This window comes from Astyanax mexicanus, chromosome 18 (genome assembly GCF_023375975.1).
Source record: "Astyanax mexicanus isolate ESR-SI-001 chromosome 18, AstMex3_surface, whole genome shotgun sequence".
Taxonomy (NCBI): Eukaryota; Metazoa; Chordata; class Actinopteri; order Characiformes; family Acestrorhamphidae; genus Astyanax; species Astyanax mexicanus.
In genome coordinates, this window is record NC_064425.1 from 32648953 (window position 1) to 32668083 (window position 19131).

The following is a 19131-nucleotide window of genomic DNA, read 5'->3' on the forward strand; positions in this document are numbered from 1 at the left end:
ATATATATATATATCGACTATTTAATATTGCCAAAATAAATAACCCAAAAGCACCACAGCAGAGAGTGTTCTTTCGTGTTACACCATCAGGGGGCGCTCCAGAGTGAGTTCAAAATGAATGGGTTCTAATGGAGCAACTAAGCAAAATTTTCTTTTTAAAAGTTTAATCATTTTCATACTGATGAAATGTTTTCAATTTATAAACACAGAACGTTAAAAATGATAAAATATTTTATCACCGTAGATTATTACTATTTTTATAAGCGATTTTACTCCAGATTTATGCTTTTAAATCCACAGTAGCAGTAATGCAGCACCTTTAAAGCAGCTTTTGGAGAGCAGTGGTTGTTAAACATGTACCACCCACAATCTAAAAACTAAATAAACTCCACATAAGTGTCATACACAGGAACATTTGCAAGATGTATCCTGATGGCAATGTGAAACACAATAAATGAATGCTATTGAAATGTAAACTGCAAATTCCAATAGAAATGCTGCAAAATGAATTTCAGTTTAAAGTTCATGACATATGGAGAAAAGTATGTTTTTATCCAATAACGCAAGACAAATCCCTAAGACGCAATGATTTGGACATCCTCTGGTACTCACATGTATTTTCCTGTATAATCTTTTTGTTTTTAATACATTAAACATTTATTTGGTGGTGCACGACTTTGACGTGCTTCACGTACCACCAGTGAAACATGTAACACTGCTGTAGAGAAAAGAAAAAATAAACAGAATTAAATTAAAGAAATATGCTGGAAAAGTAGTTAGTTACTAATTTTAATTAGAGTTTTTAGCTTCAGCTCCATCCATCCTCATTCATTGAGGACTCTCTGGCGGGCTCCCTCTATCGGTGCGCAGTGAGTACTGTGACAGTAGGGGGCGGAGCTGAGCTGTGAGGGGGACACGGACTGAAGTCACAACATCCGGTGTAGTGACAGTGCTAACTGTTAGCCCGGCTAACTGCAGCGCGCTGTGAGTCTATAACTCTAAAAACGCTTTAACTATATTATTATATAACTCTGTATCTAATATAGACAGAGCACAGGCTTACTGTTTAGCTCAGTTACACTCGAATAAATAAGCGCTAAGGCTGAGTCCACAGGGGAAAGTGTAGCTGTAGCTGCTGCTGCTCGCCTGTGGTTAACTTTAATCTGTTTATTGTACAGGTGTGAATATTAATTTTACACTAGTGCGCTTAGTCTTACAGTTGTATATTTCTCATGTTCGTTTTATTGTGTTTTATTGTCTGCTTTGTCCTTTAGTGACAGAAAGGTGCCTGTGAAATAAAAGGCATTTTTTTTAACCCTAACTAGTTAAGCTTCAGTTCCTGTAAGCGCTGCATGTTCTCTGAATCTGTTGCTGTGTCTGATTTCCCCACAGTTTAAACGGTAGCTGAGGGTCTGCAGGTTGATGGTAACTTTAGGAAGACTAAGAGCTCTCCAGAGACTGAGTTAAAGCCCTTTACTGATAAAGCCGGACTGAACTCGGTAAGAATGGCAGACGACGTGTTGTTCGAGTTTCTGCACATGGAGATGGTGTCTCATGTTTACAAGGAGCAGGCGAGCCGGGAGGACATCGATAAGGTATAACTGTGATCAGTTCTGTGATAATCAATAATAGTTCAGCCAGACCTCAGGGGACGTTTCACTAAACGAGCTTATTGAGTGTTTAAATTAGGTTAGCCTCGCTCAGGTTATGCTGTACATACACTACACGACTTTTAAAAGACTCTGAAAATACTTTAAACAGACTAAAGTCTGACACCCTTTCACATCTAAAGACAAGTCACAGACTTTTTTACTCACAGACTTTTTTACTCACAGACTACTCACAGGCTAAGATTTTACAAAGCCTGGGGATCACTATTTGCCAGACTGCAACCAGATTCTTTCTGAGATTATTTCCTATCATGCTTCTGGTGGAGTTTACATACAATAAATATTACACTTTAAGTTACAAATAATTTGTATATCAATACTGTGATTTTTCAGAGACTCACAACTTTTGTCGCCATCAACAGTTTGTTTTTCCGCCGCACTGTTAGCTCTTGATATTTTTTAATAGAATATATTTTGTGTTCAACTCTGCCTATAAGCTAAACCCCCCCTTTTTTGCTACAACCTTGTGTAGGAAAGAATCACAGTTTCACTTCTATATATTTGCTTTTTTTTAGATAAAAATAATGCAATAAAGAACATCATTCTTATAAAATGTTTTATTTATTAAACTTGTTTGTGTAAAAAAATAACACTGCACAATAAGACAAAGTATTACTTTTGATTTACCTTATTTTACCTTTTTTTGGCAGCGACTTTTTTTGGCCAGGCGGTGTATTTGAATTATGTGTGGATTTATTTTTTTTTTTTATCCAAATTTACATCAAACAGATCTTATTTACTGGTATTTGAGTTACGACTAATCGTGGTTTTACAGTGTATATATATATATATATATATATATATATATTGCATTCTATTATTCGGTTAGCCTCACTGATTAGTGGTTTTGCTACACAGCTGTTCAGTCCCAATCCCTTGAGTTCCCCTCGCATTGTGTGTGTGGAAATGCTCTTACTTTCACTATTAAACATCGCAGTTCTACTGTTGTTTTTCTTCGATTTGATTTACCAAACATTTTGCCGATCATCATCATTCAGGACTTTTTCCCGGCCACATTTCTTTCTCAAAGACCCTGGAGTTTTAATAATGCGTTGGTCATTTCTTAACCCATTTTTAGTAGATTCTGCATTTCCCTTAGATCCCTCTATGTTGTAGGCTGTACATTCAGTGCACTAAATAACATGTACCCCACCTGTAGACTCTTAAGTCACATAGTTAATGCAGAGCTGACTTCAGCTTGATAATTTTTTTTGGCTCATTTTTACTGATATAAAATGTTTGTTTTTGTTTTTTTTCTTCCAAGGAGCGAGTTACCTGTGTGTCCACGCTGGAAGGGATGGGTTTCAGAGTGGGACAAGGCCTGATTGAGAGGTAACAGCCTCCAACAAACTACAGTACACTATATTTACACAGAGAGCCTTCATCTGTAATTTCTTCCAATAACTCTTGGAAACTGGAGAAAACTGGTACAGGAAAAGTCCTGTCTGGCTGACCCACATAGCAACAGTGCCTTTAGCTCAGCTTAACACTAAATTAAGTCTCAGTTTCAGCAGTGAAATAAAGAATTAGAGGTATGACAGGTGAACAGCAGTAATAAAGTCATTGCTAAGATAAAGAGAAAATAAAAAGCAGCTTGTCTGGATCATACAGAACTGCTACAACACTACTATACAATAGAGGTGTTGTAAAACTTTTGACAGTAGTATATATTGTTGCTGTCCAATGAAGAGACAGTATATCAATTTTTGTTGATTTTTAGTTTACTACATAATCTGAACACAAACTGTTTCTTACACTGTCAAAATTTATTTATGAAAGGATGAATAGAAATTCTACAAAATAACATCAAATAAACTCTTTACATTGATGTCCATTGAATGTTAAGAGGGTTTTATCACTGTAAACGTGTTTTTGAAGATACATGTTTTTCATTGGAGAGTGATGAGATCAATCTTTTATTTTTTTGGGAGAAATCAGTTATTTTCTTTACTATTGTGAGTTATTTTATTTCAAACCTAAATGCCAAAAAAAACCACATTTTATTTTTTACCATAAAAGAAAACTAACTCAAAATAAAATAACTAATTTCTCTTAAAAGGGATAAATGGTTGACAGACATTTTTTAATTAATGAGCCACTAAACACGGAACCATATTTTATTAAGTGATGAAACATACTGTACTGATAATTTTTTTATAAACATTTTCTAACCTTAAAAAAACACTTCTATTGCAGTAATTTCTTTGTCTCAGGTTTAACTGTATTATAGGCTTGACGCATTACAGTATGCAAATCAGTCAATCAATAATTCCGTACCCCTGCTGACGTCCAACCATCTGCATCTCACTGGTTTCAGAGGCACACTGCTACAGCTCAGCCAATCAGCTCTCCCTCCTGCCCTGCCTCTAAACCCATACATCACCCAGTGCCCCTTCAAAAGTACCGCTCCCATATTTTAGCCTTTTTTTTATTTGAGCTGAGGGTAAAGTCAGCAAAAATCAGGGGGTTTAGAGCAAAACATTGAATTAGAGCAAAACATTGAATTAATAAAAGCACATTTTGTCCAGCAGGTGGCAGTATAAGTTAACTGTCGCTCCAGGTCTTTAAATCACTCATATTTATTATATGCTTGCTGGATGTTTGTTAAAAAAAACATTTTTATGCAGTAATTTAATGAACAGCTTAGGAACTTTCCGGTTCAGTTGTATGCAAATGTTTTAACCTCCCTTTTGAAAGGACATGTTTAGTTTTTTTTTCTAAATAATAATATGTGTACACACTCTGTACAGGAAACAGACTTAAAAAAAAAATAAGCAAATGAATAGTAACACTGCAGTACTGAAATGTGAGGAAATATGCACTTATTTTACATTGTTTTTCAATATGACTATTTTTTTTCTAAATGAAGCCATATTGTTGTTGTAATTCTCAGAATGTCAGGTAGGTGGTGCTGTTTTCTTGCATGTGTGCAGTCAGAGAGCACAGCAACCATAATGAAGCTGTTCAATCTTTTATTGCCAAGGTTTACAAAAGACTGTCCCACCTTTAAAGACGACTTGGACATCATGAAGTTCCTGTGTAAAGATTTCTGGACCGGCATCTTCAGGAAACAAGTGGACAACCTGAGGACCAACCACCAGGTCTGACTGTGGTCTTGATAAAAAAAAAAAAAACAGAATATAATATTATATTATATATTAAATCTCTTTTAGAAACCTTTAATCTGAACACGGTTGAGTTGTGCCATATCGTAGCATATGTCTTAATATTGGTATAATTTTTGCTACAGTAAAAAAATCCATATCATGATAATAGCAATATTCGACTTATTATCATGTGCTATCATCTATTTTGTGTTTGTTTAACTAGTTACTGTGAAGCTTTAAGGGCTTTTATGGCAAAATTGTATATATTTGCAGTTTATTTGCTTTAATTTATTTTATTGTTTTTGTTACATTACATTAGTCTTATGTTAAATTATATATTTTGTTACATCAATAGATTTTTATACAAAATCAGAGTTTTGGTAAGTTACTGTTGTTTAAAATAGATCAAAATCCTTAACAAAAATGACCTAAATATTGCGTATTTACCTGCACTATTTCTGTTAATGTGCTAAATTTATTGGCATTTTGTCGCAGTAGTATATTCTGGAAATTACTGAAATATTTTTCTTTGTTTTGGCATATTAGCAAGAATATTGTGATATAATTTTAGAGGCTTATTTCCCATCCCTAATGCACGGATTGTCTCTGTCTGCAGGGGACGTACGTTCTACAAGATAATAAATTCACACTGTTAACTCAGGTGTCCAGTGGAAAGCAGCACCTGGAAGAAGCTCCTAAGGTCAGACTATAAGAACACTGTGTGTTATGCCAACCTTACGTCTAACGATTTTCAAGTGATTTCACTGTCACAGACAAAGTTTTGCTAGAGTCGAGTTGTGGTTGTGTCATCTCGATCGTTCAGTGTAAGGTGGTTAGGATTGAAAGTTTTAGTCAGTCTTTTTCTCGTCAGTCTTTTTCTATCTAAAACAAAGGCAAATGTACAGCAGAGAAGCTTATAGGCAGAGCTGAACACAAAATGAATTCTATTAAAAAATATCAAGAACTAACAGTGGCAGAAAAGAGTCAGAGACAAAAGTTGTGAGTCTCTGATTAATCACAATATTAATATACACATTATTTGTAACTTAATATGTAATATGTATTGTATGTAAACTCCACCAGAAGCATGATGGGAAATAATCTCAGGAAGAATCTAGCTGCAGTCTTGCAGTTAGTGATCCCCAGACTTTGTGACGAGTCTTTAGATGTGAGAAGGTGTCAGACATCAGTCTGCTAAAAGTCTTTTCAGAGTCTTTTCAAAGTCATGTTGTGTATGAAAAGCATTAGTCTTTAACATCCTGACACCCTGACAGTAACACTGCTGAATTGCCAGTTTCTATAAGTGGTGCTGCTACTGTGTTTTGATGGCAACTTTGTGCATGAACCGATTGGAGCTGAACATGGTGATTCAATACAGATCACGATACATGGGTTACAATTCAAATTCAAATTTTAATCAGTCAGTGGTGCACCTGTGTTTCCATTGCCAAGACACACCTCATTTCCAGACCACCACACCTATCAGAGTAGATGTATTCACAAGCAACGCCTTGCACAGGGTGTAAAATAGGGCCAAGTATCTTATTTCTAAAACCATCTAAAACCTTATCCAATCAGAATGGTGGGATCTAACAACAGAGTACAGCACTGCTATCTAGTGGGCGGGGTTTAAACACAACACTAAATGATTCACTTCTGACACCAACCCAAACATCTAAACTAACTAATAATTAAAAAATCAATACTGAGTTCTTGAAAATCATTGCAAAACAAAATATTCTTGTAAGTTATCGATAATTTCTTATAACCCTATTACTGATGCAACTGGGGATCGGATGCTTTCCTGTCAAGTTCATTGGCTGTTACTAGAAAATTTTATTAATTATTTGAAAGAAAAGTGTAGTATTTAACCTATTGACTACTTATGAAACATTCTTTGCATATATGACTTTTATTTTGTTTTATATAGTAACTGATAAAAATGTAAAACTGTTCAAAATGTGAAAATCACCAAAAATCTTTTACAAATTCTTCTTTTACAGTATTTGGCGTACTCCTGTGGGTTGATACGAGGAGCTTTATCCAACCTAGGATTAGAGAGTGTGGTGACTGCTGAGGTTTCATTAATGCCATCATGTGAGTATCTCCTATAGTCTTACTGGATTTAAAGTAGGGGTGGGCGATATGGCCCTAAAATAATATCACGATATTTCATGGTATTATCGCAATAACGATACTCTTGGTGATATGTCAAAAAAATAATAAAATACACTACTGCAACAAAAAAAAAAACGTATATTTTATTATTGTATACGATATGATTTTGCACACCTCTAACTAAGATATTAAAAAAACAAGCAGATTTTAGCAGATTTGTAACGGGAGTCAATTATTCAGAATGTCATGATACTACTAATAATAATAATGCACTCCATATATCTCCATATACTCAGGATTAAAGTAAAATAAATGATACTGGGCAGATATAATCTGTCTCTAGTAGATATTTAAAAAGAAATAAGAACAGTGTGAATTTTTCTTTTGCTTAAAACAGCCGAAAAAGTAGTACCCTGATGTGATAATTAGTGTTGAGTGTTATGGCACGATATTTCAGGGTATAATATCGTTCACGATATTCAAAAATGTTGGCGATATTATCGTGTACGATACGATATGGCACACCCCTAATTTAAAGCACAACTTGTTCTCTGTTAAACTATAATTACAAATGGTGAGTTATTGTGGTTAGGGATACCTAATATTCAGCAGCTGAAATTATTTGACTGAATAAGTGAAAAGAACAAAGAATGACAAATAATGAATAATGTTTGATTACCAAAAGACTGGCTGCCTATCTGTGTGTAAATTTTGCTCACATGTGATTTAAGTAAAACTAATGAGGTAAATGTATGATTTATAATAGTTCTGCTGAGGTAAATCTATAATAAGAAAAACTCTTATGATTAGAATAGCACTACTCAGGTAAATCTATGAGTAGAATAGCACTGCTGAGGTAAATATATTGTCAGAATAGCACTGCTGAGGTAAATATACAATTAGAATAGCACTTCTGAGGTAAATTCATGATTATAATAGCACTGCTGAGGTATGATTATGATTAAAATAGCACTGCTCAGGTATGCTTATGATTAGAATAGCACTGCTGAGGTAAATTTATGACTAGAATATCACTGCTGAGGTAAATATATTATAAGAATAGCACTGCTCACGTAAATGAACGATTACAATAGCAGTGCTAAAGTAAATTAAATGTTTCTTAATATTTTTTCCAGGCAAATTTCAAGTTGTGATTCAGAAAACCTGATCTCCACTGAAACGACGGTAGAAAACGATTGATTTTTCTTCTCCAGGTCAAAATTTTGTGAATGTAAATTACATGTCCTGAATGTTTATGATACAGGCAGGGAGTTCTTGGCGTATATTTTTGATAAAGTGATGTTTGTTGTTGATAATCTTTGTGGATAATGTTACATACAACTTTTCTTACACATGCATAGGCTTACAGAGGTGGAGGTAGAGTAATAAAACATTTATTCAGATTCAGAGAATTAGTAAAGTTAAAGAAAGGTAGCACTTCTTTGATGGTTTATCAGAAATATGGTACATTGTAAAAAAAAATGTAGTATGGTAAAATGAAGGCTTTAACTTCGACACAGCTAAAGAGGTACGATTGATGTTTTGGAACACTTACCTCGTCTTTGTGGTCTCCACTGCGTATTTCACTTCACCAAACATACAGTGGTATGAAAAAGTTTGGGCACCCCTGATAATTTTCATGATTTGTCTTTATAAATCATTGTTCAGATCAGCAATTTCAGTTAAAAGATGAACACAGTGATATTTGAGAAGTGAAATGAAGTTTATAGGATTTACAGAAAGTGAGCAATAATTCATTTAAACTAAATTAGGCAGGTATAAATGACATATATTTAGTAGATGCTTCTTTTGCAGAAATAACACCCTCTAAATGCTTCCTATAGCTTCCAATCAGAGTCTGGTTTCTGATTGAAGGTATTTTGGATCATTCTTCTTTACAAAACATCTCCAGTTCAGTCAGGTTTGATTCAGGTTTATGTTCATGAACACCCTGCTTTAAATCACACCACAGATTTTCAATATTATTCAGGTCTGGGGTCTGAGATGACCTGAGATGATCATTCCAGAATGTTGTACTTGTTCCTCTGTATGAATGATTTAGTAGATTGTGAGCAGTGTGTTTAGTGTTTAGGGTCGTTTACTGGAACTGTTCCTGTGGTCTTCCATTTCCTCACTGTGTTCCCCAGCTAAAATCTCTGAGATAGCTTTTTGTATTAGTCCCCTAAAATCAATAAAAAAAAAACATTTTCAGGTTAAAAAAAATGTTTTGAGGCTCCCATTTTTGCCACTGTTCAGAAATATTTCAATTGGCTGAATTAACCCTTTCTCATAATTGGATTCAGCTGTGTATGGAAGTTAAGGGTCAATGAGTTTACCAAACTAATTTTATGTTCCAATGATTAGTGCTAAAGTAATTCAAATCAATAAAATGACAAGGGTCCCCAAATTTATGCACCTGTCTACTTTTGTACACTGTCAAGAATTATTGCACACTTTCTGTTATTTCACTTCTTTAATATTACTGAATTTATCTGCTATATGATATATTTAACTGAAATTGCTGATCCAAACAACCAATGATTTATAAAGGAACATCATGAAATTTATCAGGGGTGCCCAAACTTTTTCATACCACTTGAGCCAAACATACAGTGGCTTGCAAAAATTTGGGCACCTCTGGTTTAAGAAAAAAAAATCTTAATGTAAATACCTGAATAGTGAATTTAAGTATGGTAATTGATGAAAGACAATTATAAATTGATTAATTAATGAATTAAAAAAATAACTTAGTTATGATGATGCAGGGAGGCTTTTGTTTTGATGACTCTTCGATTTTTGCATGCCACTTTACAAACATTCACCAAATTTATTAGATTATACTCATCTACCTCTGTTCAAAATTGTTCAAAACTGATTAAAAAAGAACATAGCTGCCAAATAGTGTCATATAATTGCAGATGAATGAAAACGAGAGTTGCAGCTGGCTATAAATGAATGGACATGTTGATGTTCCGAGTGTCATATGTATTTACTGTTTTTTTTTCTGTAGCATTAGTTCTAAAGTAAGTCTTAAATGTTGAAGCGGTACAACCCTGTTTACCTAAAATGTATTTATACATTGTTTATTAGGGTTTTTAATCTGTTGATTTTCTCACCTGTGTAGGAACAGGAACACCCAGCATTAACATGCGTTTTGTTTCTGGATCTACTTTCAATGGATTCTGTTTACACTTGTCCTTAAAATGTGTCTCAAAATCACACTTACACATACATCGATCACCTCCTTGTTTCTACACCCATTGCCCATTTTTTCTTTAGCTCCACTAATAATATACTTTGTAGTTCTGTAATTACAGACTGTAGTTATGTATCTGTTTCTCTGTATACTTTATTATTCTTCTCCTTTCACCCTGTTCTTCAATAATCAGAATCCCACAGGATAGGCCACCACAGAGCAACTGTTATTATTATTTGCGTGGTGGATCATTATTCTCAGCACTGCAGTGATTGGCACTGATTAGCATGGTGGTGGTGTATGAGGTGTTAGTGTGTGTTGTGCTGATGGTATGAGTGGATCAGATACAGCAGTACTGCTGGTGTTTTTAAACACCAGTCCTGTGGCCAACATCCTTAGGCGTCCTGTGAGAGGAATTCTGTGGGTAGCGTCCTTTGGGTGGCTATCCAGTGGGCAGCTTCCTGTGGGCGGGGTCCTATGGGCAGCTAAGCTGTCGGTGGCTATCCTGTGGGCGGCGTCCTGTGGGCAGCTATGCTTTGGGCGGCTATCCTGTGGGCAGTGTCCTGTGGGCGGCGTCCAGTGGGCAGCTATGCTGTGGGTAGCTATCCTGTGGGTAGCTATGCTGTGTGCGGCTATTCTGTGGGCGGCTATCCTGTGGGCAGTGTCCAGTAGGCAGTGTCCTGTAGGCGGCGTCCTGTGGGCAGCTATGCTGTGGGCAGCTATCCTGTGGGCAGCTATGCTGTGAGCGGCTATCCTGTGGGCAGCTATGCTGTGTGCGGCTATTCTGTGGTTGGCTATGCTGTGGGCGGCTATCCTGTAGGCGGCGTCCTGTGGGCAGTGTCCTGTGGGCAGCTATGCTGTGAGCGGCTATCCTGTGGGCAGCTTTGCTGTGTGCGGCTATTCTGTGGGCAGTGTTCAGTAGGCAGTGTCCTGTGGGCGGCGTCCTGTGGGCAGCTATGCTGTGGGCAGCTATGCTGTGAGCGGCTATCCTGTGGGCAGCTATGCTGTGAGCAGCTATCCTGTGGGCAGCTTTGCTGTGTGCGGCTATCCTGTGGGCAGCTATGCTGTGAGCGGCTATCCTGTGGGCAGCTTTGCTGTGTGCGGCTATTCTGTGGGCAGCTTTGCTGTGGGCGGCTATTCTGTGGGCAGTGTCCAGTAGGCAGTGTCCTGTGGGCGGCGTCCTGTGGGCAGCTATGCTGTGGGCAGCTATGCTGTGAGCGGCTATCCTGTGGGCAGCTTTGCTGTGTGCGGCTATTCTGTGGTTGGCTATGCTGTGGGCGGCTATCCTGTAGGCGGCGTCCTGTGGGCGGCTGTCCTGTGGGCAGTGTCCTGTGGGCAGTTATGCTGTGAGCGGCTATCCTGTGGGCAGCTTTGCTGTGTGCGGCTATTCTGTGGGCAGCTTTGCTGTGGGCAGTGTTCAGTAGGCAGTGTCCTGTGGGCGGCGTCCTGTGGGAAGCTATGCTGTGGGCAGCTATGCTGTGAGCGGCTATCCTGTGGGCAGCTTTGCTGTGTGCGGCTATTCTGTGGGCAGCTTTGCTGTGTGCGGCTATTCTGTGGTTGGCTATGCTGTGGGCGGCTATCCTGTAGGCGGCGTCCTGTAGGCGGCGTCCTGTGGGCGGCTGTCCTGTGGGCAGTGTCCTGTGGGCAGCTATGCTGTGTGCGGCTATTCTGTGGGCAGCTTTGCTGTGTGCGGCTATTCTGTGGGCAGCTATGCTGTGGGCGGCTATCCTGTGGGCGGCTGTTCAGTGGGCGGCTATCCTGTGGGCAGAGTCCTGTGGGCGGCTTCCTGTGGGCAGAGTCCTGTGGGCGGCTATCCTGTGGGCAGAGTCCTGTGGGCGGCTTCCTGTGGGCAGAGTCCTGTGGGCGGCTTCCTGTGGGCAGAGTCCTGTGGGCGGCTTCCTGTGGGCAGCAGGGTGGAGTAGCTGTAGGTAGGAGTGTGTTATACACTAGAGGACAGTGAGTGATTAAACACAGTGTTTAAAAACTCCAGCAGTACTGCTGTATCTGATCCACTCAAATATGATCAGTAGAGCTGAAAAATGGATAATAGTTGTAGAAACAAGGAGATGGTTACCAACACTAATAATTATTAATGTAATAATGTTCTTTTGTCTTAAGAAGATGTTTTTTAGTCTCGTCTGATTTAATACAATTATAGAAAACGCATTCCGTTTACATTTCTATCAAATGTGGACGAGATCTTTTTATAAACTCCTCTGATTGTAGATTGAGTAATCTGGTTATAGTCAGATCACAGTGTGATCACAGCTCGCACATTGCTTTTTGCATTCAAGTGAAATCCAAGTTATATGATCATCTAAAGCGCATGTTAATTCCAGGGGTAAACAGGCCTGTAGTGTATCTCAGTGGGAGGGCTGATTGCTCATTATGTGGTACTGCAGTACAGAATGTATTTAGACTGTATAAACTAAATATAAAAATAGTCTAAATTATCCCCAAAGGAAGCACAGTGTAGAATTCTGTGTAATAGCAGTCAGGTAATGTTCTCCAGATGGTGCTTACATTACACGCCTCATTACACTCAGACCTTTTTTTGTGGTTGTGAATCAAGCAAAGCTTAATTAGTCCGTTATTTCACAGGCGGAGTTTGTGGTAAAAGCTGATGAATGTAAAACTACTCTGTCTAATTTTAATCACTCGATTCTGCTTTATTTCTAATCTCAGTCATTAGTGTCTGAGCAGTGCATGCATTCCGGCACACACAAACAGAGAGCAGCATAAACCTAACTTTTACATCAACAACAAACAGAATAGAAAAATAAAATAACACTGCTGTTCCAAAATTAAGCTGCTGGTGCACCTTCATAGTGTGAACGAGCAGGTCAGTTTCCTCTGCTGAGAAGCGTCGGACACATCCAGCTAGCGGCACCATTAAAATAGCAATTTTCCAAAGTTAGAATGCACCTGACTCTTAAAGGGAATGGCAAGTGGATTGGTTTATTTAACGTTACACCCAAAACACACCCATGAATAATTAAGGAAATTAGTACATTTCGAGCCATGCAAGGCATACTTTTCCTGTCGTTACGATAGCAAAGACACACTGACACGCCCTAAATCAAGCTGCACGGTGCACAGTTGACAGCTCGCCTATAGATCAATAAAATTAGGCCCTGTGTTATATTTCACTTTTCAAAGAAAGAGGAATTCCCAAACTATAATATAAAACTTTATATTGAACCCTGAACATAATATATGTATAACGTCTCAGCAGACACAACAACAAAACACAACACATGTTTACGTGCACTTCATAATCAGATTGCTACAGAACATTAGAGTTAGTCAGCAATCAGATCAACATGTTTACATAAACTTGGCTCCTCAGATTATGGGAAAACTTTGGGAGTTTTTAGTCAGACAATAATCAGATTTTACAGCCAATAAACTCACAGAATCAGAACCCGAGCCTCACAGCGCAACTTTACTAGCACATTGAGCCGCAATATGACCATCCATCAGCTAGAAAATGAAGATTAGAGAGCGAGGTCAAATCAAGTTTTGAGACTTTTTGCAGTTTATTCTTGAATTCTGGGTGCAGTTCAGAGTATAATGAATATGATCTGTTTGGTTTGGCTTTGGCAACAATTTGAAACACGTAGAAGTATGTATTTTTGAGCCATATTTATTTAGTCTTAGACCATTTCAGAGCTATGCAATTTCTTAAAATGAAATTGAATTTTTGTATTGCTGAAAAAAGAAAAATAAATGTTATTGGTTTGGATTTATTGAACATTTATTATTTTTTTAGGGTTGAATTACATATTTGAGTTACATATGAATTCACATTTTGGTGTGTTTTTTATGCAGTACATTAAAAATGTAAGATTATACATAACCAAAACAAAACACACACACACACACACACACACACACACAATGTGTCATTTATTACTGGAATGAGATTTTAAGTATTATTTCAATTAAAAATCAGAATTAGTTTAATTAAATAATCTTTTATTTAAAGTCTTGTGTACTACAGTATTTAAAACCATTGAGCATTAGAAGTTCTTCTTAAAACCCTTTTTCAAAGTTTTTACAAATAGTCTGACATTCGCCAATATTTTTTTATACAGGATTAGAAAGACGTGTTCAGTTTATTATTATATTTACAGTGGTATGAAAACGTTTGGGCACCGTAGTTCATTCAGATCAGCAATCTGAATTTGGGCCTGTGCCCAAATTTATGCATCTGCCTAATTTAGTTTAAATAATTATTTCACACTTTCTGTAAATCTTATAAATTTAATTTAATTTCTCAAATATCACTATGTTCGTCTGCTATATGATATATTTAACTGAAATAGAACAACCAATGATTTATGAGGGAAAATCATGTTTTACAGACACTAAACAACACTAAGTTCCTTTTGGCCCTGTAGGAAGTGGTGTTTTAATGTCTTAAAATAGTATAAAGTATTATAAAAAGTAATTTAAAAGAACACTATCATATTTACAGCTCTGGAAAAATATAAGAGACCACTTCAAAATGACGAGTTTTACTATTTATTGGTATATTTTTGAGTAAAAAGAACAACAGGGTTTTATTCCCTAAACCAATGACGGTTTTGATGGAAGATCGTGATAGTTTGGGGATGATTCAGCAAGGCTGGAATTGGGCAGTTTGGTCTTTGCAAATGATGCATGAATCAAGTCTCATACAAGGTTATTCTGGAAGAAAACTTGCTTCGTCTGCTTTGGCAATGTTTCCAAACTCTGAGGACTGAATTTTTGTTTTAGGTTTTTCAAAATATATGGAATGTAATCAAGAGGAAGATAGATGGTCACAAGCCATCAAACAAAGCAGGACTGTTTGAATTTCTAAACAAGGAGTGGCATAAGGTCACCCAAAAGCAGGGTGAAAGACTGGTGGAGAGCATGCTGAGACACATGAAAGTTGTGATTAAAAATCTGGGTAAATCTACCACTTATTAATTCTGGATTCTTCGTTAGATAAAACATTAGTAGTTTTGTGGTGTCTAGATAAAAAAATAATTAGTTTTCTTTGCATTATTTGAGGTCTAAAAGCTCTGCATCTTTTCCGTTATTTCGATTATTTCTCATTTTCTGTAAACAAATGCTCTAAATTACAATACTTTTTATTTGGAATTTGTGAGAAATGTCGTCAGTAGTTTATAGAATAAAACAACAATGTTCATTTTACTTAAACATATACCTATAAATAGTTAAATCAGAGAAACTAATTATTTGGTTAGTTTGAAGTGGTCTCTTTGTTTTTTTTTCCAAAGCTATATAAAATCAGAGTAAAAGAAAAGCTAACTTCTTATCCAATCAGAACAGTGGGATCTAATGAACACTAGGGTCTAGTGGGCGGGGCTTAAACACAACACTATATTGACCATATCTGACACCAATCTTTACATTTAAACTAATAATTAAAAATGAGTACAGTGTGTTTGTAAATCAATACAGTTCTGTGAAGCTAAATATTGTGATACATTGATATATTGGTATATACTTACATCTAGAGCTGGGCGATTCATCGATTTTATCGATTAATTCGAATTTACAGTTAAGGACAATGTGTTTTTATGAAAATATTTTGGCGACTCTGAGATAAACACATGCTCTTCAGTTACTGACTCCGCGCTGCAGCGGCTGCTGCCCCACAACACTTACAGTGCAGTCTCACACACTCAGCACACACACACACACCGCTCCACGAACACACTGTGCCCCGTATTAACAGAGCAGAAATATAAATATAAAAGTGTCTTCAGTGTGACATGAAAAAAAAAAACTCACTGAATTTAACTCCCACAGTCTCAGTCAGTCACTCACCTCATTCACCACACAGCCCGTCACTCACCTCCTCCACACTGTCTGCCTTTTTTGTAAAAAAGCTATTCAAAAATTTGTCAAAAATAGGTTTGATCATAAAGAAAACTTAAGAAAGCTAAAAAAAAAATAATAATAATAAAAAAAAAAAAACTGCTCTTATAATAACATTTAACAACACGGCAAAAAACTGATTTATGTAATTTACGTAAAAATAAAGTTATTTTGAGATGTGACTGCCTATTTAAAAAGCAACAGAAGCTGTTCATTTGTTAGAGTTCATTTGTATAATTTCTAACATATTTACAGTGTTTTTACTCACTTTTTCTCTCTCACAATGTTAATCCTTTACAGCTTCAAAAACATGTATTTATGCAAATTAGGCAATGACGTCATTTAGCGACATCTAGGAGATTTTAGAAGGGGAAAAAAAATTTTTAATCGAAAATCGGATTTTTTTGTTTAAAAATCGAAGATTTTTTTTTGGGGGGGGGGGCGCGATATCGCCCAGCTCTACTTACATCCTATGTATAATGAGTACAGTCTGTAAACTTAATGTTGGTGGCTTTTTGCCAGCAGATCCCGAGTGAGGTGTGGGGGTGTTGGTTGTCCTGCAGAGGAACGTGCAGAAAGAGCTTTATGGTTTTAAGTGATGGTGAACTGATAAACACCTCCCTTCCCGACGCTCGTCAGGGTTATCTGATGGTCGTGACAGACACCGGCAGTTCCTCTGCCGTGCAGGTGCTGGACGTTTGCCAGCTGTGTTCCTGTGTGTTTATATTGATGTAACTCACCAGGCCGCGCTGTAGTTAACTAGACTGGGAACTGAGCTGGAGTTCTGTCTCCAGTGTGTAGGGAACTGGACTGCATGTATCGAGAGCATCAAAGAAGGAAGGTAAGTAAAGGGATAACCAGCTTTTGTTGGGACAATAAAGTTCAGGCCTGCACTCACAGCTCTTCCCCCCGCCGTCGCCCGTAGCGCTGAAGCGGGAGATTAATGGAAGTATGGGAATTTGAGCCACAGACGAGCTGCAGCTGGTCCTTCAATGCAGCAGGAGGAACACCAAATCCCTCCGTTACAGCCGGCCGGCCTGAGTACTGCGGTGTGCTGCCTCCATTCACTCGCCTCAGCGTGCTGCGCTTAGATCTCTCACTACTCCAAGACACAGTGCAGGTCTATAGCTTTCATGTGTTGGGTAATGCAGGCCTAAATAGACAGGGCGATACATTATGGCAAACTATTTAACATTTGTTCTTGTAACTATACATGCATTATAGATATCTGTAATTTTTTTAGGGTGTTGTGTTGCGTTTTCACACCAGCCCTATTTGTTTCAGTTAAATCAAAATCTGGTGGGTTTGTTGAGGTGGCCCAGAAAGGCACATCACAACATTTACAAAGCAAACAAAAAGATGACAACGCAACTACAGGGGTTGGACAATGAAACTAAAACACCTGGTATTAGACCATAATAATTTATTGTCCCGACGGACAGCTCTGGAGGAAACAGGAGAGTTTTATGTTTTTTGGATACAATCCGGGTTAGCACCCGAACATCCCTTTCAGACAGCTTCCTCTTGCGTCCACAGTTAATCCTGTTGGATGTAGTTGGTCCTTCTTGGTGGTATGCTGACATTACCCTGGATACCGTGGCTCTTGATACATCACAAAGACTTGCTGTTTTGGTCACAGATGCGCCAGAAAGACGTGCACCAACAATTTGTCCTCTTTTGAACTCTGGTATGTCACCCATAATGTTGTGTTGCATTGCAATATTTTGAGCAAAACTGTGCTCTAACCCTGCTAATTAAACCTTCACACTCTGCTCTTACTGGTGCAATGTGCAATTAATGAAGATTGGCCACCAGGCTGCTCCAATTTAGCCATGAAACCTCCCACACTAAAATTACAGGTGTTTCAGTTTCATTGTCCAACCCCTGTACATTAAGAAAACGCTGCAAACAAGAAGTTTACAACGCAACTACATTAAGAAAACGCAGCATTTCAGAAGGCGTGGGCTTTTGGTACAACATCGACAGCTAAACAGCGCCCCCTAGCAGCCAGAACCATTTCGGGTGTGGCAAATGTATTTGCTTTCCCTTAATGATGCGTTTCTGAAATGCTGCGTTTTCTTAATGTAGTTGCGTTGTCATCTTTTTGTTTGTTTTGTATATGTTGTTGTGATGTGCCTTTCTGGGCCACCGTAGTTTGTACTATTGTTTCAGTTTATTTGAACCGGTGTGAAAACAGTGATCATACTCAGGTACAGACCAAAACAATGACACAGAGACATGCCTGTCAAATTCTGGATTTTAAAATAAGGGAAATGAGTCCTCCTACCAGCCCAACTGAGGTTTAGTATCATAGTATTAAGATATAGTATGTAGTAATCCAAATCCTTTATCCAAATCCACTTTCAAATATACTCCTTTACACATGTTTGAGCTGATTTTTTACCCAGATAATTACTACAGCTATTAAGAAACACTGTCTCTGCTGATGCTCCATGCTAAGCTGTTTTCACACTGTTTTTGACCATTCTACCAGAAGTGCATTTGTGAGGTCAGACACTGATGTTGGATGAGAAGGTGTGGATCACGGTCTTGACTCTAATTCATTCCTAAAGTGTTCTATCTGGTTGAGGTCAGGACTCTGTGCAGGCCAGTCAAGTTCTTCCACACCAACCTTAAAGGTCATCCATGTGTTTAAGTGGCTTGATGTGTGCACTGGTGTGTGCAGTAGTCATGTTGGAAACTGTTCCTGCAAAGTTGGAAGCATGAAATTGTCCAGAATCTCTTGGTCTGCTGAAGCATTAAGAGTTCCTTTTACTGGAACTCTGGAAGGGATCGAGCCCAGGGCTGGACTGGGACAAAAAAATCGGCCCTGGCATTTTTGGTTTAGACCGGCCCCTCATATATTGCGGAGCACAACCAACTTGTAATTTATGTATGTGGGGTTACAGAGAAGCATTATGTATCATCAGCATATTAAATTTAAGAAGTTTATTGTCTTTTATTAACTACGTTATTTTTGTCTGCTCTGTGTAGTTCAATTGATTTTTTATCTTTTTTATTGAAATCATCTGTAATATGTATTTATTTCTCTGATACAACAGTTCAATTCTAATTTTTCAGGTTAAAGGTCCTTCCTCCTTTAAACAGCTATAACATGTATTTGTATCAGGCTACAAACAGGGCATTCTTTATAGCCTCACCATTA

At 37.7% G+C, this 19131-nt stretch overlaps 1 protein-coding gene across 2 annotated transcripts; it reads left to right on the forward strand.

Moving 5' to 3' along the window:
* Positions 1-898: 898 nt before the first annotated feature.
* trappc6bl (trafficking protein particle complex subunit 6B, like) lies at positions 899-13894 on the forward strand. Of its 2 annotated transcripts, none has more exons than XM_049467132.1 (7): positions 899-984; positions 1393-1595; positions 2935-3002; positions 4654-4771; positions 5394-5477; positions 6781-6874; positions 8032-13894. In XM_049467132.1, exons 2-7 carry the CDS (start codon positions 1506-1508, stop codon positions 8061-8063), a joined length of 486 nt encoding a protein of 161 aa, XP_049323089.1. In that variant the 5' UTR covers positions 899-984; positions 1393-1505; the 3' UTR covers positions 8064-13894. The 2 variants fall into 2 exon arrangements, with proteins under 2 accessions (XP_049323089.1, XP_049323090.1); XM_049467133.1 differs by lacking the exon at positions 899-984 and adding an exon at positions 1042-1178.
* The last annotated feature ends 5237 nt before the right edge of the window (positions 13895-19131 follow it).